Here is a 22,366-nt window from a genome sequence, read left to right on the forward strand (position 1 = left end):
CTACCATTCGGAGGAATAAGTTTTGTCATCAACAGGGACCTACTGTATACCAGAGAACTCTACCCACTACTGTGTAATAACTATATGGGCAAAGAATCTGCCTGCCAATGCAGGAGACACAAGAGACTTGAGTTTGATCCCTGGGTCAGGATGATGATCTGGAGTGGGAAATGGCACCCCACTTCAGTATTCTTGACTTAGGGATCCCTGGATCAGGAAGATCCCCTGGAGTGGGAAATGGCACTCCACTTCAGTATCCCAGTTTTCCACTAGCCTGGAAAATTGCATGGACAGAGGAGCCTGGCAGGTTATAGTCCATGGGGCCGCAAAAAGTTAGGCATGACTTAGCACATGTGTATACATAGCTGAACGACTTTGCTGCACACCTCAAACTAACACCACATTATAAATCAACTATATTCTAATATAAATTAAAAAAAATTAAAAAACAGGTTTTTGTAAAACAAGAAAGTTTACCTTTTCCAATGACTGTTAAGATCTTCATATATATCTTTGAGTCTTTTTAAAAAAGCTTTTGCTTTTTACATAGTTGAAATCATTCTATAAGTACAATTATTCTCGCCTTTCAAAAAACTTTAAAATAATCCCTTCCCCATGTTATTAAAAATTCTTTACCAATGCCTTTTTATAAAGAGCATCTCTGTTGTTGTTTTCTATACCTCAGATTATTTTGGTACAATTCATTCCCAGAAAAATGACTGGAACAAGGTTATTCTGAACTTTTCTTGTCTCTCAAGAGTGTATTTTAACTAGGTCTCTAATAACAATAAAGAGAGGCAATTATTTTCAGGACATCTCTACCCTTGGAACTGTGTCCAACTTCGTGTTTTAGAGAACAGCAACCATCTGTGCTTTGCACCAGAGGCAAATGCTTCTGCGCTTGGCAGGCAGTCATCAGGCACCTCAGTAAGTCACCTGATGGCTCTGGCAAGGGTCCATCTGACATGATTCTCTTCTAGACCATTACGCCTGCTGTCTTCAAGGTAAAAAGATTAACAGATGCACTTGACAATGTTGAGCTTGACCATCTGGGCTGATCAGTGACATAGACAAAGTATGCATTCGAGATGCAGTCTTTTCCATTGACTTAAAATCTTAAGTGCGTTGTGTTGTGTGGATGAAACACAACTGGTAAGTGAGAGAGTAACAATCAAAGCAAGGAGGATTTCACCAGCTCTCAGGGAAACGTTCCCCCCAGGAAGCCGAGCTCAGTGGGGGAAGGGGCTCCTGCTCAGCTTCAGTTCATTATGGAGTAAATACAAAGTTTTAATAAGAGCATTATAAAATATTAAAAGGAACATCTACATTATGTTGAATCCTTTATGGTTTAAAATAGTGAATTTACAGCATTTTCATAGTCCCCAGGAAACCTGTGTGTTGCAATGTGGAAATAGAATTTGGTTCATGTGGAATGTACATGAAACTTGAAATCCAAGCATTTAGAAATTTTTTTTTTTTACAAAGCCTGATTATGAAATTGAACTATTTGGGGATCCGCTCCTTCCTTTCTGAGATGGATTTCTTCAATTTTAACTTCTGAAATTTTAAATAGCTACTTTCTCTTTCCATATTCAAAGTACCAACAGGAAATTAATTGTATGTTTCATTCAAGTGAATTTTAAGGAGAATTTTAAACTGCAGATGAAATTTTCTTTGATCTTGATTTTGTGGTTAAATGTAACATGTCTAAATGAAGTAAAAAAAGAATTAACTGTGGTAATTTACTGCTGGGATAACTTAAGATATCAACTGTAGTGAGAGATATGGATTACAGAATAAAATATAAAAGTTTGGTAAATACTTAAAACAGTAAAAAAAAAAAAACCTGTATCATCAAATAGATCTCTCCTTTCTTACAGAAAAGCAAATTTCGGCCTCTATATCAGCATGATGCACGCTGCTACTAGAAGGAAAACTGCCTGCAAGTGCAGAACAAGAGTCAGGTTGTAAGAAGCCACAGGTGCCTCCTGGGTCACCACGGGGAGAGGGGTCCTGCCATTTAAAGGCCAAATAAAGGTTTCAGTGAGTAGGTGGTGTCAGTCTTCACAGCCGTGAACACTGTTTCACCTAAGTAGTTAATCTTAACAATTACACCAATAGAAGCTGTCTTACGAGTGTGTACAACATCCAGTGTTGCTCCAAGTGCTTCAGGTGCATTGTGCTCAGTCGCTTCAGTCGTGTCCAACTCCTTGCGACCCCAAGGACTGTAACCCATCAGGCTCCTCTGTTTATGGGATTCTTCAGGCAAGAATACTGGAGTAGGTTGCCTTGCCCTCCTCCACAGGATCTTCCCAACACAGGGATCGAACCTGGGTCTCCTGCATTTCAGGCAGTTTCCTTACCCCTGATCCAGCGGGGAAGTCCCAGTAAATTAGCTCCAGTAATTCACTTAGCCCAGCTAAGTGAATTAGCTCACTTAATTTCCATAAACAGATGGGATGGGTTCTGCTGTTCCCCAGCTTTGACAAGGAACATGATTAGGAAGCAGAGGAGCCTGGGTCTGAGTCCAGGCCACTGAAAGCCCACTGTCCACAACTGTCCACTGGCTGCAAAGGGGCCTCATTTGGCCCTGGGCTTGGCCAGGTGGAGAGCACGCCTCAGGGCATGCTCATGCGTTTGCTGCAAAGGTACCGTGTTCACAGAGGGCAGAGCTGACGTCCTGAGGTGCCCAAGGAACCAAACAGGCAAAGCCCAGAAGTGACCCCCGCGATGTCCCTGTGATACCACACTGCACCCCAGGGTTTCTAAGCCCCCCTCCAAGGACACAGGAGTCCTGGCTTTCCAAGGGGTGTGGTGCCCCTGCAGGTCTGGTCACAAGAACTCAGGGGAATAACCCTTCCCGAGCAACCAGGGAGCTGACCGTAATCCAGCCGCCTACGTGCTTGCTACTGGCCCTGCCCCTCTTGTGGAGGCGGGAGGCTGGCAGGGAGACGCTGGCTGTTTGGCGCGGGGCTGAGCGCAGACAGGGGAGGGAGGAGGAGCTGAGAAGGCAGGCGAGCTCAGGGGCGTCCCTCCCAGCTCCTGGAGCTCCTCCCCTCCTGGTACACGCCTTTCTGTGCTGGAAACCCGGCTCCCTCCCTCCTTAAGTGTGTTTTCTCTTCACCTCTCTGCACATGCGTGTGCGTGCACATGGACACACACACACACAAATTTGTTGTGTATATTATTCCAGAGACTCGGGGAGAACTGTTGATCACTTTCTAGGAGTTCAGGGTGTCTGTCTGCTGTCTGTATTTAATATAATGTTATCAAAGTGATTGCAAAATCCTATTCAAAAAGGAACAATTGATACCACCCCCGATGGCTATGGTGCTTCAACATTTTAAGTAATGATACAAACAATATCCTACTTTATCCATAACAACTCTGGGAGGACTGTCCCTGAGCAGGTAGAATGACAGTCCCTTCAGAAAGTTGGCTGGCTTGGCACCAAACTGATGACGGAAAAACCAATAAGTTTCCCCAAGGAGGGTATTTTAAATTTCCCTGTATGCTTGACCCCTGCCTCCACATGATACCTACTTCTTCATGTAACTTGTTCAAAGAGATGATGTCTCTATGCTCCATTTCCAGAAGGACTATTGTTACTGAATCCAGCCCATATGCTGGTTTTGTATCACACGCTGTTTCCACTGATGCTAACATCCAATTACACTAAAATCAATACACAGGAGCTCGTGACTTTATAACCACAATACTGCGGTAAGTGTTTTTGTAGTCCATTTCTCTGATGACTGGAGAACACATACTTACAAAGTCGGCGGGAAGGTGAAGCCTGTAGAGCTGCAGGATGGACTGCAGTAAGCTGGACACCTGACTTGACACCAGGACGTCCTGGCCGAGTTTAGTGCTGTCCACTGCCTTCCTCTGACTCGTGGCCACCTGGACGCTCCACTTGTCTGTGTCTGCGATGATGCATACGGCCTCGGCGATGGGCTCGTCCAGCACGGGATGCTGCAGGACAGACACAGGGGGTCAACTCCTCACCACGCTGTCAGGCATCTAAAATAGATGGCTGGTGGGAAGCTACTGGATAGCACAGGGAGCTATAGAGCTCTGTGATGATCTACAGTGGCGGCAGGGAGGCTCAAGAGGGAGGGGGATATACGGATGCCAATGACTGATTCTGCACTGTTGTACGGCAGAAACCAACACAGCATTGTACGTCAATTTTTCTCCAATTGAAAAATAAAAAGAAGGTGATGGTGGGAGCCCCAGGAGCCCGGAGCTCCACAGGGACTCAAGAGTGTCATCACATCACCATTTAAACATTAACTTGATAAAACTGCAGTCCATCATTATTTTATTCCTACACTCAGAAGGGACTCATGCTGCTGCTGCTGCTGCTAAGTCACTTCAATCGTGTCCGACTCTGTGCGACCCCATAGACGGCAGCCCACCAGGCTCCCTCATCCCTGGGATTCTCCAGGCAAGACCACTGGAGTGGGTTGCCATTTCCTTCTCCAACACGTGAGCGAAAAGTGAAAGTGAAGTCGCTCAGTCGTGTCCGACCCTCAGCCACCCCACGGACCGCAGCCCTCCAGGCTCCTCCGTCCATGGGGTTTTCCAGGCAAGAGTACTGGTGTGGGGTGCCATGGCCTTCTCCCAGAAGGGGCTCATAAACATCATCAAATGCTCACAGATAAACAAAAAGGCCCGCAATCTCGCTCCAAACCAGGACATGAAAGTCCACTTCCTTCTGGAAGACTGCACTCTCCTTTATTTTGTGTGTGGTTTGTGGGATCCTAGTTTGCTGAACTGGGATCGAACCTGTGCCCCTGCTGTGGAAGTGTGGAGCCTTAACCACTGGACTGCCAGGGAAGCCCCTGCTCATTCCCTTTATAATGGAGACTGTCAGAATACAGTGTAGGATTCTACTGCCATTTTCCCCATCACAAGGTTTGGAAGGATGACTTAATATTCCCTGAAAAGTATAGCTTTAATCATGAAGTGATATTTACTCAGGAACCATGTGCTACATACATAAATCAACTCCAACAACCACCTAAAATCAGATGGGACTAGGGAGCTATGTTACCGAGACGAGGCCAAAAGGTACAAGTGTGGCCACTGATGAATGTATTTAAGACTTAACACTAGGGCTTCCCTGGTGGTCCAGTGGTTAATAATCCACATTCCAATGCAGCGGACACTGGTTCGATCCCCAGTCTGGGAAGATCCCATATGCCATGGGGCAACTAAACCAGGGTGCCACAACTACTGAACTCTCCGACTCTAGAGACTGCGCCCCACAAGAGAAGCCACCACAATGAGAAGCTCACTTGCCATGGCTAGAGAGCAGCCCCACTCACTGCCAGCAGAGAAAGCCCACACAACGTGGGAGACCCAGCATAGCCAAAATAAATAGATAAACAAACAAATGAAAAATTTTTAAAAAAGACAGCACTATTATTGGGGAGGCTACTGATGGAAACCCAAGATGTTTGCTGCCATACTTTACATTTAACAGGTGATCTGGTTCCTTTGTTTTGAGGCTTTTTGATTCAATCTCTTTGATTCATCTCTTTCTCACAGATGGGGAAAAAGTGACAATGGGCTGAATGAGAACTTTCTTGGGACCAACATTTATTCCTCTACTACATCCAGGAGGGAAACCTTCATGGTTTAGAATATTTCTCCATTGAAAAGAATAGCAAATCAGGCAAAATCTAGTGGCCCACATTTATTTGAGTGTATGTTCAAATAACCTTAAACATGAAGAACGAAGAATATGACAGAAGAGATTCTTGAATTAATGGAGCCCAGTTTCCCAAGGATGGCTCTCATTTCTTAGACTTTTTAACCAAACAGTCAAAATGCCCACATACATAATGACCACAAATTCCCACTCTAACTCACAGGGTCTTGTGACACCTCACTCCTACCCTTGTACACATTCTCCAAAACAGAAAGTACAGACATGGCTGCCACAACTTCCTTCTACAAGTTCCGGCAAGTTCTTGCTCAATCCCTGTGTCACAAATTCACTGCAAGAGGACAATGACTTGGTCCTTATGATCAAAGCAAATGAAAATTTGGAAATTTAAAAGATGTGCATTTGGAGCTCAAGTTCCTTCAATGCTTTGCATTTATCAGAAATTCAGTGTGCTGGGTATCACACATAGATATATAGATCTATACGAATCTATACGAAGACCTTTCCTTCAAGGGACTTACATTCTGAAAGTATATGTGCTGTGTGTGTACATGATGTATATGTACTTGGTCACTCAGTTTTGTCTGACTCTTTTGTAACCCCATGGACTGTAGCCTGTCAGGCACCTCTGTCCATGGGATTCTCCAGGCGAGAATATTGGAGTGGGTTTCCATTTCCTACTCCAGGGGATCTTCCTGACTCAAGGATCAAACCCATGTCTCCTGCGTCTCCTGCACTGGCAGGCAGATTCTTTACCACTGTGCCACCTGGGAAGCCCCTGAAAAAATGTATATAATCATTAATGTCCATGTGCCCATGTACACACAGTGAGAGGAAAGCATGCCAATCTCCTCTCACTGGATTTCAGTCAACCTCCCTCTATCAAGGTGCAGGAACAGGACCCAACCCAGGTCATTCAAGGGCTTCTTCTCCGAGACTTCCCTGTGAGCAGGGGGCCAGGAGGCTGAGACAGTTGGTATAAAAGTCTAGCTTTAGTTGGAGGAACTATTTGTAGTGGATAATCTGGGTCCTAGTTTCCAACTCACTCAGTTTCCTAAGTAACTTCCCACCCTGCGTGGCAGGGAAGGGAGCAGTGTGTTGATCCAAGGGAAGCACACGGACTGCAGATCACGCGCTACCATGCACACCATCGACAACCACACGCAGAGCTCCGCCTCAGAAGTGAGCCACCGGCAGGGGGGCGGCGAGGCTCACTGCGGGCGTGACGGACAGAAGGCTGTCCGGGTACCAGTGACCCCGGGAGGCTGCAGACCTGGGGCTGGAAACAGCAGAGGAGCAACAGGGGAGATGGCACAATCATCTTAAGAGGACGAACTAAACGGGTGAGAGAAAATGTGAGCAGGGGCCGTTTTTAAATCACCACTGGAAACCTGGGGACAGACAAGAGAGCTGCGTCCGAAGGTTGGGACAAATGGACAGGGAGCCCAGAGCCCCTGAAGGAGGGGCTGGCTCCTCTCTCCTGGACTCTCAGCCCCTAGGGCAGGACCAGCTCCTTGAGAAAGGACAGACTTCAGACAGACCAGGTCGAGCCCAGCAGTCACAGGGAAGGCAAGCACCTGTGACCCCACACATAGCACCGAGTGTCACGTGTGTGGGATCCAAGGATGCAGAACCACAGAACGCTGTCAGGACAGCACCTTAAAGAAACAAGTGTACAGGGAACGATATTCAATAACCTGTGACAAACCAGAATGGAAAAGAATATGAGAAAGAACACACATATGTGTGACTGAGTCACTTTGCTGTACAGCAGAAGTGAACACAACATTGTAAATCAACTATACTTCAATAAAATTTTAAAAAAGAAGTATACATTCTCAGACTACTAAATATTTAACATGTAATTTCCTAAATGGGCTTCCCTGGTGGCTCAGATGGTAAAGAATCTACCTGCAATGCAGGAGATCTGTGTTCAATCCCTAGTTCAGGAAGACCCCTGGGTCAGGAAGTTCCCCTGGAGAAGTGAATGGCTACCCACTCCAGCATTCTTGCCTGGAAAATGCCATGGACGGTGGAGCCTGGTGAGCTACAGTCCATGGGTCACAAAAGGCCAGGCATCACTGAGTAATTAACACTTTGACTTTCCTAAATACACACACAGGTCACCATAATTGTCTCCATCTAACTATGCCATTTAGTAGTTTCTCATTTATTGAAGACTGAATACTTTTTTTTAAAAGGAAGATGGAAATAGAAGGAAATGTAAATATTCAAGACAAAGAATACTGGAGAGAGATAAAAAATGTCACCTGCAACCATTTCAAGTCATCATCTAAGGACCACCAGGCCAAGTGACAGCCCAGTCCTGATCTGGTCTAAACTTCTCTAAGGTCAGAGCATTGAAGCACAAGTTCTGATGATTCTGGAGATTTTTGACATGTATCTTTCCAAAGGAACACAGCCCACTAAAGAGTAACGTTTATGGGCAGTAATGGGCAGTGTAAACGTTTTACGGTTTGGTTTATTAGTTGGTCTCTAAGCTTGTAGAATTTAAAAAACTCCGAGATCCAGAAGACCCGCCTGGATAATCACAGGAACTCTCACCCACACACGCCTCTGCCCTGCCTGGTATTCAACAGAAAGCTCCTGTTCGCAATGGCTGTACTTACGGTATACCTAGAACCACCATAAACAAAGGAAACACTGAATTACGTGACGCTTCTTTATTACTTTTACTTACGAGCCGTAACTTAAATATAGAAGTAACTAACAGTGAAACCTGTCAGCCAGGTTTCTTAAGTTTGGTTTTATCAGGTTCACAAATAAGCCAGGGTACACACTAACACACTTTCCAGTAACGAATGCATGGAGCATGCTTTTGAGAAATTAAGCACTTTGACAAACGCTGTAAACCAGTAGACTGATGGTTCAAACATCTCCCACGAGCCTGATCTCTCCAACTCCCTCCCTTAGGTTTGGATATTTCATCAAGGGGCCAGGACTCTGAAGCCAGGCAGGACTGGGCTTGACTGTCACTCCATTACTAGCTGTGAGGCCTTAGTGACCCCATTCTCCGGGGCTTCCATCTCTACATCTGCAGAGTGTGCTGTTGTCTAGTCACTAAGTTGAGTCTGACTCTTTGCTACCACATGGATTGTAGCCCAGCAGGCTCCTCTGTCCATGGGATTTCCCAGGAATAATACTGGAGCAGGTTGCCATTTCCTTCTCCAGGGGATCTTCATGACCCAGGAATCAAACTCATATCTCTTGCATTAGCAGGAGGATTATTTATGGATGAACCACCATGCAGCGTGTGACTGTACTTAATTCAGGGTTTCTGAGACAAAATGTGCATGAAACTCGTAATGTAGCACCTACCACTTGTCAGGTGCTTCCCCTTGCTTCCCTACACCCTACATCGCCCCTTCATATGAACACATCCCCAAACCCTCACTGACTCAGAAATCTACCCTAGCGTGGGCCCCACCCCAATGCTTACTGGTCAAACGTCTCTGCATCCCTGCAGCTTCCCTCAGGCTCACCTCCACCTGCACACATACCCCTCCAGACTCTCTCAGAACCCCCTTCTCTGGGCAGAGATGAAGCCTGTCTCTCACTCAGGCTGTGGCCAGAACACCTTCTGGGCTCCCTTCTAAACATTCCAGTTCTTCGGGCGCCTGGCCTGGCTCCGTCTCCCCTACACCCCACAATGAGTCTCCCCACCTCCACTGTCTGGCATGGAATCACGCTGTCCTTAGTCTCTCTTGACTGCACATCTGGTTGTCTACTCAGTGATTTCATAAGTAACTCAAGAAGAGAAATCGCATTTTCTTCTATAGTCTCAGAAATGAACATAACAAAATGTAAGGCATGCACTAAATACCTAATACATGCTGGCTCTGTTGAACAATTCTCTATTCATATTTCTTTATTTTTAGATTGGATCCAGTTCTTATTAAGTCATCCACACAACTATTAACATATTTCTTTTCCATGTACCGCTATTTATACCACTAACATTTTATGTATTTATAAAAAAAAAGTTTGGAAAAATAGTTGATTTACAGTGTTGTGTTAGTTTCAGATGTGATTCAATTATACATATATATGAATACATATCGTTTTTTTTTTACATCTTCTCCCATTATAGATTATTGCAAGACATTGACTTTGGTTTCCTGTGCTATACAGTATAGGTCCTTGTTCATTATCTATTTTATCCATATGCAGTAGTGTGTATAAATATTTTAATCCTCAACTCCTAATGTATCCCTTTCCCCTCTGCCCTTTAACCACAAGTTATTTTCTATGTCTGTGAGTCTGTTTCTGTTTTGTAAATAAATTCATTTTATCATTTTTTTATATCTCACATATAAGCAATATCACATATTTGTCTTTTTCTGCCTGACTCACTCCATTTAGTATGATAATCCCTGGGTCCATCCACACTACTGCAAATGACATTATTTTATTCTTTCATGGCAGAGTAGTATTCCATTGTATATATATGTACCACATCTTCTTTATTCATTCCTCCGTCAACCGACATTTAGGATGCGTCCATGTCTTGGCTATTGTGAAAGTGCTGCATTGAACATTAGGGTACATGTATCCTTTTGGATCATGTTTTTCTCTGGACATATGCCCAAGAATGGGATTATAGGGTAGTATGGTAGTTCTATTTTTAGTTTTTTAAGGCGCCTCCATACTGTTCTCCTCAGTGGCTGTATCAATCTACATTCCCACCAACAGTTTAAGAGGTTCCCTTTTCTCCACACCCTCTTCAGCATTTATTGTTTACAGATTTTTTGAAGATGGCCATTCTGACTGGTGTAAGGTAACACATCATTGTAGTTTTGACTTTCATTTCTCTAATAATTAGTGATGCTAAGCATCCATGGCTCTTCAGGCCCTCTCTACCAGATCTAATCCCTTGAATCTATTCATCACCTTCACTGTAAAATCATAAAGGATTTCATTTAGGTCATATCTGAATGACCCAGTGGTTTTCCCTACTTTCTTCAATTTAAGCATGAATTATACAATGAGGAGCTCATGATCTGAGCACAGTCAGCGCCAGGTCTTGTTTTTGCTGACTGTACAGGGCTTCACCATCTTCAGCTGCAAAGAATATAATCGATCTGATTTTGGTTTTGACCATCTGGTAACGTCCACGTGTACATTAATCTCTTGGATTGCTGAAAAAGGGTGTTTGCTATGGCCAGTGTGTTCTCTCGACAAGACTCTGTTAGACTTTGTCTTTACAACATTTCAATAGGCCTTGGGTTAGTCACAGAGAAAAAGCAGATTATCAATGCTCTGAGGCTCACATTCTCAGCATCTGCTCTTGGTTAAATGTCATCAGGTCCTGTTTTTATTCTCCTATCTCTCTAGAGGCCAAGGCCCACCTACATAACCACACCCCCTACATCTTTGGAACTGAGGATTTAAGTAACCTAAGCTGCTGCTGCTGCTAAGTCGCTTCAGTCGTGTCCGACTCTGTGCGACCTCACAGATGGCAGCCCACCAGGCTCCTCTGTCCCTGGGATTCTCCAGGCAAGAATGCTGGAGTGGGTGCCATTGCCTTCCCCGAGTCCTTGGTCAATCCACCCACTTCTGGATGGCTGAGGGCACACAGAAGGATGCAGATACATGTGGCTGTCTGGCCAGTTTTTTTTTCTGTTTTTAAACCTTCAGTCTGGGGCCTCCCTGATAGCTAGCACTTTGCCTTCCAATCCAGGGGCGGGGAGGGGGGGCAGGTGGGGGGGTCGTGGGGGTTCAATCCTTAGTTGGGGAGCTAAGATACCACATGCCTCGCAGGCAAAAAATGAAAACATAAATCAAAAGCAACACTGTAACAAATTCAATAAAGACTTTAAAAATGGTCCACACACACACAAAAAACACCTTTAGTCTCACATTCATGAAGAGAACAGAATCCTATCACCACTCACCATTCTCAAACACTTCTTCCAGTCTATAATATGATCTAGAATACTGAACGCTAAATGCTCAGCACCCAGACTTTCCTGACAGTAGTTTACAGTGACAGACAGAAGCTCCTACGGCAGTAAAGCTGGCTCCGCCTGCTGTTAGTCTGCAGCCCCTGGGGGAGCACAGGGTCCTTGGGTCCTGCCTGGACCCCTCATTCCAGCTCTGCTTATCCTCACTGTAGATGTCACCTCCTCCAGGAAGCCATCCATGCACCCTTTGCCTCCCATCCTGACAGTAGCCTCTATTTTCACTATTTATGTCTTCAGTCACGTGCTGGATTTCAGTTTCCTGAAGGACAGAGCCATGCCTCCTCTCTGGCCAGAGACAAGCTTCCTTTTTCTTTGATGACCTGAAGCTCAGTGTGGATGTGTTCATGTCAGTGGGTTCATCTAATCTGAAAGATAGCAGCCATTCTTTCTTCAAATACTGTTTCTCTGTCCTGCCTCCTGTATACACCAAGAAACCGTCTCACTCAAGCCACCACGTCTCTTACTGGCTCTTTTCACGTTTTTTCATATCCTTTTGTCTCAGAGTTACAGTCACAGGGGCAGGTCTGTATCTTGTCACTGTTTCACAAACTCTAATCCCTTCTGGCTGCATTTAATCTGTTCTGCTCATTAGACTACCCCCCTGAGTTTTAATTTCCATGACTGCATTTTTCCATTTGAGCAGCTCCCTTTAGTTCTTTTACGAATCTAAACAGTCGAGTACCATATCAGACCATCTTTTTAAGGGTTCCAATTCCTTTCTTTTATCACCATCACCTTTTTAAACGTAGTTACTCAGTAGCTACTCCAGACTGTAGGAGGAGGGCTAACGCCCCTGCCCATTCAGCTTAAGCCCCCTTGTCCTGACCACAAGTCCATCATGCTAGAGTTGTTCTGTTTTATGTGCTGTATGCGTCTCTTGGAAATAGGGACCATATTGTCTCTAAAGGCTTCAGAGTTGTGATAAAGCAGAGAAGGAGAGAGAATCAACCATTCTGAACCATGGGCACTACGGAGGGGTCCTGGGAGGCAGGGGCTCGGGGAAGCCTCAGCCTTGAGCACAGCCTCAGGGATGCCTTAAACTTTAGGCTGGTCACTTGCTGAGGAAGCAAACATTTTAAAGTCGAGGAGAGACGCTTGAGGTCAAAAGGGATCATCAGAACAAAGTTATAGGAGGATGTGCATGATCCTAAGACAAAATGTAAGATGGCTGGTAGATTTTTCGGCAGAGAATGGCTTAGATGTCCAAATACTCTGCACGTGATGAAAAAACTGGGGAAAACATCAAAATTAGCCATGTGCCTAATATTTACAAAATGTAAGAGAAATGATGCCTTTGAGGGCTTTTTATTCTCCTTCAGGTAAAAAAAAGAACACAAAGGGCCTCAGGCGTCATATCTAAGCACAGTAATCTTCCTCTTTACATCTTAAAATGCAGAGTCTATCACTTCTCTCTGCTTTAGGAGGGTCACAGTCTAGAGCACAGTGTCACCTGAAGGAACACACACTTCTCTAACCAGCGCGGGGGGATCACACTGTGTCACTTGTCCCTGGACTGGTAGGACTGAAGCCCCCTTCCTGCTCGGGCACTGCAAGCCTGGCAGGAGGAGACGCTGGAGGCGGAAGCAAGTGGCATGTGCAAAGGGACTGGAGTGGTTTCAGAGAAGAGGCAACGTCAGGATGAGGTCTGCAAACGGCACAAAAATTGGTTCTATGGTGCCTGAGACAGAGGGAACACAGCGCGTGGCCAGGAGGTGGGAGAGAGGACGGGAGTTAAAGGCTGGTCAACAGTGTAACCGTGTGTGTGTGTGAAGGACATACGAGGGGAGATCCCAGCCAAGGAGACTAGATTTCACTCTCTAAAGAAATGGGTCCCCATGAGGGCAGAAGAGTGACCAATCAAATCCCTATTTGAGAAGGAGCCCTCCATGGCTGTGTGCAAAGTGGCCGCATGCGGGTAATGGCTGCAGGTGGAGGGGTGCTGAGAAGGGGAGGGGGTCACCAAGATTTCAGACTAGAGTTGGTGGTGATACCCAGATACCAGTAGTTTTTTCAAGTATTTTTTAAAATCACCATGTGCAGTAAGAAATATGTTTGAATGTCATAACCCAGTGTGCATACTTACACATGTGCATTTATACAGACACATGTGTATATGTACACACACACAACCCCCCCCAATAGTGAGCCGCGGCTGAAGGTCCATGACCCCACCACACTCACCACCCCACCCAGGAAAGGAGGCGACCAGAGCTATTCTGTCTCAAAGAACAGATGTGTTCTGCACGGCTGTTTCCTCTACAACACCACTGACTGAAGGTGGCTGCTGATCCGAGCCACCTCAGTGTTGTCTTTGTTACTAAGGCAATGTTTTATCCCGCCCCTGTGACTCGCGGCTCTTTCATAACCTTGCTGGCTGATGGTGTGGCACGGACTCTGTTAGGTATTCGAGGCTCACAGCACAGCCAGGCTGTTAGCAAAGCTCCTTATCTGCACTACTGATTTCTGAAGTCAACCTGTTGCTACTCTTAAATGAAAGAGGTTGCCATATCCAACTTTTCCTCATTTTAGAGAGTATTCTGAAGATGCCTGAAGCCCTGGCATACAGTTTTTCTTAAAAGAAACAATGTGTGATGCTAATTTTGGTCTCGATGACCCGACCCTGCAGAGTTTGAAGTAGTTTGGCCTGCTCCTTGGACCGTCAGGGCAGAGGGAACTCAGCGGCCGTTAGCACTAAATGGGCACTGCTTCTGTTCATCACCCAGAGCGTGAGCATCCTGGGAAACTCATTTACAAAGCACATTCACAGTGTCATTTTAATAGCTACTGTTTAATGGGTGTTCAGTAACGTGTGGGGCGCTGTGCTCAACAATGGACACGCATCATCTCACCGTCTTCAATCAGACCTACAAGTACTATCATTTTCTAGAATATGAAAAAGAAGCTTGGAAGATGGGAGAAACCTGCCCAAGGCCACACAGCCACAAGGGGTAAGCCATGAGTCAAACTCAGGTTTGTCTGCCTTTAGAAGCTGCATTCTTAACTGCTGGGTTACATTTTCTCTGTTCCTCTAAATAAGTTTTTCTGAGGCTTAGCAAAGCCAACAGATTTACCTGACGACCATAGAACAAGCGGTAACACCACAGCACCAGTGTCAGTCAGCTTCCTACACCACCTCCACTCCCTGCAACTTCATAGCTGCCCCAGCCCAGTACCCCGAACCCAAGGGTCAGCAGTGCCCACAGGTGGACAAGACATAGGGGAAGAGAAGGGGAGAGAAAAGGCTCCTTGAGAGTCATGGGTGTACAGTGAAGCTGGCTCTCCCACTTCACCCTTTAAAGTCAAAAGGAAAACAGAAGAAAGAATTCACGTTTAGATGTGGCAGGAAAAAAATGAAACGAAGTATGACCTCAGCCTAATTCAAGGCAGCTGTATAATCTATGCACTAGGAGGCAGAGAGACAGTTCAAACGATGGAACAGAGGTAGTAGGTGGGTTAAATAAGAACACATGTTAAAATATTTAAAGGCCATTAGAATCTTACCACGAGGAAGCCGGTAACAAAAATGGAAATGAATGAAATAAAGTTAATACTTCTTTCTTTCATAAGAGTCGAGGATAAGGAAATGCGGAAAAAGAAATTCTTAGTACTGGGAGCTCCAGACGCAGTATCTCAGTGAGGGAAGAAACTCCACAACTCAGTCCACTGAGGTTACAGAAGTGTGTATTTACATAAGACAGATTTCACAATCCTGTCACGCACAGGCCTCGAAAACAGATCAATAACGTAAATCAACTGCTCTTAAAAAGTTACTAAAAATCCTTCTCTAAAAAAAATAAAATAAAAAATGAAAATCCTTCTCTGTAAACAACTATGAATCCCAAAGCTGGGTGAAGTGTGGCATGAATACTAGAAATTATTAAAATCCCCACACCAGGTTCTTGAAGGTAAGTTATGAGAGAGCAATTTACCCCGAGCTCTCCCTCCTCAACAAGCCGGAGTTTCAGCCCCAACTCGGCTCCTGTCCTTGCTCTTGAATCCTTGCCTTTTTCTCTGGCAACACACTCAAGAATTTAAATAGTTACTAGGCTTTGTGGAGCAGTCATTCAATATAATGTTCTGCCTCCTAAACCTCCTAATTTATTTTCCAACAAATATTTGTCAATGGCAGTTGAAAGTAGGCTGTTTTTATTTAAACGCTGCCATGGAGCAGGACCCCAGTCTGAGAAGTTTAAACGGAACACTTACTTCAAAAGCAAAATTCATCATGATGACTGTGCCAAGTGAAATCAGAACTCCACTAACGTCGATTGGATACATTCTTCTGAAGATATTTTTATGACCCTTGCAATTCCCTATTAACACCCACGCGGGCTGCATGGGAGATGTTCCCACCATTTGACACAATATAGGTTATTAGGCTTAATAACTTTCCATCTCTCAGGCTGACTGCATAGTCTGCAGAGACGAGAACAGCTGCAGTGTGAAAATACTACCTTTGAAAGGAAGAGAAACGGGATATGACAGGTCTTTAAGAGCACAAGCAGAGGAAACATGGTTTTGTTTTTTTAAATGTAAAAATTATAGACCTAGATGGTCACCATGGAAACCTAATACACAAAACATCTGAATGTGTCAGCCTATGGAAAATGTACAAAATGTCATTAATGGTTCTGCAGATAATAAGTTCAGGGGGGACAATCAGTCTACAGATGTGTCTTCACAGTGGTGGTCAGTGGGCCTGGGGCATTCGGATGATGACTTGCTGGAGGATGGGTGGGTGAGGATGGCCCTGTGGGTTTACATGTGAGCTCCTGGCACACCTCTCAGAGCAGAACCCAGGCTCCATGGGAGAAGGGTCCAGTGAGCAGCACCAGTGTTCTTACAGATCAAACCGACATGGGCAGACGAAAAACCCCACGGGCGCTGCATACATGATTATAAACACATGGTGCTGCCAAAAGGAGGGCCTCAAATTCCCTGCCTTCCGGCTCCTGGTGGCCACTAAATGTATGCGTGGCTCAGATGACCTAGAAAGAGCACTGTCCAAGGAGAGCATCTCCTTTCTCTGAGGTCACTGACGTGTGGGCCTCTGAGATGACAGGCAAGGACAGTGTTCCTGAGGATTGTGCAGAGTACGACAGCACCGCCTCTTTCCAGGGCTGGCCTGGGGAGGGTGGTGGCCAACCACAAAGCAGGGTGGGTCAGGAACTCGGCGCCAGTCCCTGCGCTGGGGGGGCCCCCAGCCTCAGTCCCTCCCCTGACCTCCCGCCTCCCCATTCAGGGGGGTGAGTGCAGCTGCTTCACCATCAAACTTTTCTTCCCATTTCACACAAATACCTCTAGCCTGCTTGGCCTGTGCCTGATGGAAGTCTAGTCTTCACAGAGGAGAGGTTCAAGGACAAAGACTGCATGCACTGCCCTCTGTTCTAACTCTCAAAAAGTACTTGTTGGGCGAGGAGAAAGTAACCAGCCAAATTCCAATTTTCCTGATGCGAAGAGGACTTTTCCTACTGCCCAAGATACAATATGCTTCCAGTACAAAACAGCTCTTTTTTTGCATGTCTGCCCAATAGCGGCTCAATTAAAAACAGGTCTGTCAGACTGACATGGTTTCCTCCACTGCTTAGTTCCTGTCACGCTGCAGATAGTGGAGAAGCAGTAAGAGGCAGCCAAGAGGCCATTTCCCATAAGATGTGTTAATCTTTAGACCGTCATCCTCATACAGCCATCAAAGTGAACTTAATGACAAATCAGTTAAAATAGATTACTTTTAGGAACTTGTAAGGATCAGCTAAGAAGCAAAACACATGTGACATCTCTTTGGCCCTCCCTGGGACGCACAGAATTGCCACTATCTGTGCTGACTGTTCCGTCTGCCTGGCCTGCCCCCACCCCCTGCCCACCCCACCCCCTCCAGATTCACCCTCTGCCCTTCCCTGTCCTGTGCAGAGGTGAGCTCTGCAGACCGCAGGCCTGGGTCTGCATCAGCCATGACCTCCTCCCTCTGTGGCTTCAAGCTGGGCTTAGCCCAAAGGAGGCCCTGTAGGAGCTCAGAGGCTGGAGAAGTGAGATGTCGGGGGTTCCCCCACCCCATCGTGCTTCGACAGCCAGGCAGCCCCTCTTCTTTTCCCCGCTGCTGTGCCCCGTGGCACTCGCAGCCTCCAGTTCCACACATCCCCAGATGCCTCAGCAGCCTGGCTGGTTCCCGTAACCCTGGCTGTATCTGTAGCAACAATCCCATGACTATGCCTGTGACTGCCCACCCTGCCTGGCTGCCCACTTCTTCACCCCCTGGTTGGCAGCCCGAGGCTCCCAGCTGGGATCACTCACCTGGACCGTGTGGACCAGGTCGGCTGCTAGGCACTGCTTCAGCTTCTCATCGCTGCTGGTCCCGTGAAGCACCAGGTCTGGCATGTACGTGGGGCAGTATCCCGCCAGGAGGGAGCGGCCAAAGTTTCTCACATTGGGGTTGCTGATGCTCTGAGACCTAAAACAAGACCAGCCATCAGCATGCACAATGCAAACGTGCTCCCTTCTTGGACTGCAGTGGGAACAAAGCCCCAGGGACACGGGTGAGAGAAACAGATCCAGGGATGGTCACATAAGGAGTCCTCGGGGAAGCAGGTCACTGGTGCGGGAAGGGAAGGGAGTTAAAGGAAAAAGGAACTTTCCTAAAGAGGAAGAGCAGGAAAATCAGATATTCTGGTGGCTGGTTGTGAGTCTGTTCTTTGCCTCCCAGACCTCATCCTCCAGGCACTGGGTCGGGAGAGAAGAGAAACTGTGTGTGTGTGTTGTGGGGGAGAGGTGTCATTGGCAAAGTCTGGCTCCAGGAACTCACACACCTGCATAGGGGGCTGCCAGGACTGGGAAGGGACAAATCTCTCCTTACTGCTTTACAGACCAAGTCATCTGCTGATGTTGCCTTAGGAAGAGGTGCTGTTTCCCAACCACCTGAAGCTGTCCTGACCAGACCGGCAGGGGAAAAGCTGCTTGGGGGTTATAACCTACCACCACATCCACCCTCCGCCCTCCGAGGCTGGGCATCCATGGCCACAGATCTTTCTCGAGGATGGCGAGATATGACATGCCTTGCTCCCCACCACCACTGCATCCCTCAGTGGCCAGAGAGGCAGCATCTGACCCAGCTCCCTCTGCCTGCCGCCGGCCTTACCTGGGCAGTGGCAGCTCCACCTCTAGCGACCCTTCGCTCTGGTCACGGTCCGCATCAGGATCACTTCCAGGACCCAGGTCCGGCGACGCCGCTGCACATGCATCGTCATCACTGTCTCCAAGGGCACTGTCGGAGCTCTCATTCCGGGGGAGGCCACCTTCCACCCTGAAGCTGGCATCGCCACCGGGCACAGGAGCGGTGCACCCGCTCATCGCGGGCGCGTCTGCATCCTTGCCCCCCAGACCCCCCGGCTTCACCAGCACGCCTGCGGGGTTGGCAGGTGCACAGGCGGCACGTGCATCTGGCGCCACAGCAACCTCCGCGGCAGCCTCGGTCCTGACGTCTCTGGCCCCCCCAGATGCCCCAGGGGACCGGGAGCATGTCGGAGCGCGCTGGTCCCGGCCCTCCTGGGCTGGGACGGCAGCCGCACCAGGCCTGGCCGGGGGTCCCTGCGCCGGCTCTGGCTCCGCACACCTGCAGGCCTGCAGCCGCTCCTCCATTGCTTTGGTGCGACTTTCAAAGTCCGACTCCGGAGACACGGAGCTCCCGATGTGGAAGGTGACTTTTTCCCAGGGCGGCCTGTCCCGGAGACGTCCATCAGGGCATGGCCTGGCCGCTGACCGGTCTGGCAGCTTCTTGGGCACCTCCCCTCCTGGCTCTGCCCCGATGGCTGGAGGGCTCATCTTCAGCCCCGTGCCCACACCTGCACCACTGGGGAGCCTCGCAGAGCCGCCTCGAGGGAATTCCTTACTCTCCTCCTCCCCGCACGATGCACCCTGAGGTCTCCATGCGCCGTGGGCTGTCAGGCTCTTCTCCAGGGCCCCGCCTCCTTCTCCGTCAAGTGGGGGACACAGGTCTCTGGGGTCAGCGTCCACCGGGACCCCAGCCGACCCCTCAGCCGTGGTCACAGGCAGGGTGGGTGGCAGGAGGGCAGGCTCGCTCCTCACCGTGACCACCACGTACTCGGACTCCTCCACCTCGCCCCTCTCCAGGGCAGTGGTGATGCTGCTCCCGTGCAGCATCTGCTCGCCTCGCGCGGGGCCCCCGCTCCACAGCAGCTGGTTCTCCTGCAGCTCTGAGCACCGCACGAAGTAGGTCAGCACGTACAGTATGCGCTGCACCAAGTCCTTCTGCTTCCCCAGCACCACCGTGCGCGTCAGCCGCACCGGGGAGCCGATGGCTCCGTAGAGGTCGCCTAGAGGACAAGTGGACACAAAGACATGGTCACCCGGGCGAGCGCTTCAAGGCTGTATGTCAGCCTGAACAGGAGAAACACGGACGACGTGTTCCCAGACCAGACTCACTGCACACCCCTGAGGCACAGAGGTTAATTCCTAGAATGACCTTCTTTTCGTTTCCTTCTAGGCTGGAATGTCTGCCTAGGAAGACCGGTCAGGAGCAGCCCTGCTCTGGGTGTTCACGGGCAGCGTGGTGTATACTGGGTGCAGAACTGGTGTTACTGGGTGCACTGCAGGGATATGCTGGGTACAGCACCAGTGCATATACTGGGTAGGTATACAGTGCAGGCGTGTGCGGGGTACAGAACTGGTGTTATTGGGTGCACTGCAGAGATATGCTGGGTACAGCACCAGTGCATATACTGGGTAGGTATACAGTGCAGGCGTGTGCCGGGTGCAGAACTGGTGTTATTGGGTGCACTGCAGAGATATGCTGGGTACAGCACCAGTGCGTATACTGGGTATGTATACAGTGCAGGGGTGTGCCGGGTGCAGGGCTGGTGTATGTCGGTGCATGGCTGTGCATACTGGGTATGTATACAGTGCAGGGGTGTGCCGGGTGCAGGGCTGGTGTATGTCGGTGCACGGCTGTGCATACTGGGTATGTATACAGTGCAGGGGTGTGCCGGGTGCAGGGCTGGTGTATGTCGGTGCACGGCTGTGCATACTGGGTATGTATACAGTACAGGGGTGTGCCGGGTGCAGGGCTGGTGTATGTCGGTGCATGGGTGTGCATACTGGGTATGTATACAGTGCTGGTGTGTGCCGGGTGCAGGGCTGGTGTATGTTGGTGCATGGGTGTGCATACTGGGTATGTATGCAGTGCAGGGGTGTGCCGGGTGCAGGGCTGGTGTATGTCGGTGCACGGCTGTGCATACTGGGTAGAGCACGGTGCGTACACTGGGTTCAGTGTTGCATGCAGTGCCATGCACACAGGCCCCTGTTTGTGGGCTAGGTCTTACCATGGAGGCCAGTGGGCCAGCTGACTCCCTTCTCCCCAAGGATGGCTAAAGCCAGAGCCCTTATTTGTGACCAAACCAAATCACTTATTTTGGAAATGAGAATGATGAGAACTTTTTTAGAAGAATCTGAGGACAATAAGCCTTGGGGTTACATCCAAATTCTGGGATCTCTGAGCAGAAGTGCAGTGAATCAATTCAAAATACTTAATGAAATGGTCTGCTCAATACACAGGAGCATCAAGTGGAATCAATTTGATTACCAAGAAAAAAAATCACTTGGTCATGAATAATTAATCTGATTTTTTTCTCTTAGGTCATATGAAAATTCTACTGGAGGAAAATGTGCCGTAAGTTATATCCTGACATGCTGATTAAAAACTGGCTACAGGTAGAAGAAAGGCAAACCTTTGAGAACCAGCAGCATAGGCTTCTCAGGTGTCTGTCCAGTGCCTGACCATTAAAACTACTGCATTTCATAAAATCTGAGTGCTATACTTGGTGAGGTGTATCTCTGGCACTTTGATAGTAATATGGACAATTACAACAAAAAGCCAACACTTCCTGACTGCAGGCACAGCGTTGAGTGTTTCACGTAGATTTATCTCCCTTACATCTCTGCAGGAGCAACCCTGAGTCAGAAACCACTTTGGGAATAACCAGAATGCTGGAATAAATCAAAATGTGGAAGGGCCCTAAGTAAAGCAGAGGAGATACGTGGTGAGTTACAGTAAGAACTCAGGAATCTGGACTCCACCTGGGGGGGGGGGGGAGACATTTCTTAGATAAGATTAATCATACAGCTAAGATTAAGACTCAGGAGAAAGTGACAGGACCCATCAGAGGTGGGTCCTCTTCCCTTGAGAGGATTCCTAGGGTAAGACTCTGAGAACAGGTAATGCGCAAGACACAAGTGTAACCACATGATCCCCTCTATAAAAAGACTAAGTTACAAACTAGTAGAACTTTACCTCGGAAGCTCTTGCAACTGACTGAGAAACCATGCAAGAATTGAAAATAACTCAGAACTGCAGTTGCTCTCTGGACAAGCATTTTTGTTTGAGAAAACTTTCTCGACTAGGAGCATACTACTGCTACTTCCCGTGATCACGTCTGCCGTGACTGTGGAGTGTCACGGCCATGTCAGGGATTCACACGACACTACTGTTAACTCGGCCCGTGTTCATCAAGAAGATGAGCAGGGATGCAGGCGGAGCGAGGTGGCAGTAGGGCCCATCCTGGCAAACTCTCAAATGGGCCTTGAAATCATTCAAGACAGACCTTCTCTGTGATGGAAGAACCGTGAATACAAGTACATTAGCACCAGGCATATTCCTGGCCATTTATATTTTCCTGTTTGCTGTGACTTGGTGAAT

At 47.8% G+C, this 22,366-nt stretch overlaps 2 protein-coding genes across 8 annotated transcripts in view; one reads left to right on the forward strand and one right to left on the reverse strand.

Annotated features, from left to right (window-relative positions):
- The window catches only part of SPMIP2 (sperm microtubule inner protein 2), a 123,181-nt gene extending 121,131 nt beyond the window's left edge, over positions 1–2,050 (forward strand). The window contains exon 5 of the mRNA XM_020901446.2: positions 1,881–2,050. Within this exon, the coding sequence (XP_020757105.2) occupies positions 1,881–1,928 (48 nt within the window). The 3' untranslated portion in view covers positions 1,929–2,050. The remainder of the gene's footprint in view (positions 1–1,880) is intronic.
- The window catches only part of FNIP2 (folliculin interacting protein 2), a 124,074-nt gene that overhangs the window by 5,615 nt on the left and 96,093 nt on the right, over positions 1–22,366 (reverse strand). For all 7 annotated transcript variants that reach the window (XM_070474922.1, XM_070474925.1, XM_070474920.1 and 4 more), the window contains 3 exons: positions 18,794–19,988; positions 17,953–18,109; positions 3,775–3,975 (listed from right to left, as the gene is read on the reverse strand). In XM_070474922.1, the coding sequence (XP_070331023.1) occupies positions 3,775–3,975; positions 17,953–18,109; positions 18,794–19,988 (1,553 nt within the window). The remainder of the gene's footprint in view (positions 1–3,774; positions 3,976–17,952; positions 18,110–18,793; positions 19,989–22,366) is intronic.

This window comes from Odocoileus virginianus, chromosome 12 (assembly GCF_023699985.2).
Source record: "Odocoileus virginianus isolate 20LAN1187 ecotype Illinois chromosome 12, Ovbor_1.2, whole genome shotgun sequence".
In the NCBI taxonomy this organism is placed as follows: domain Eukaryota; kingdom Metazoa; phylum Chordata; class Mammalia; order Artiodactyla; family Cervidae; genus Odocoileus; species Odocoileus virginianus.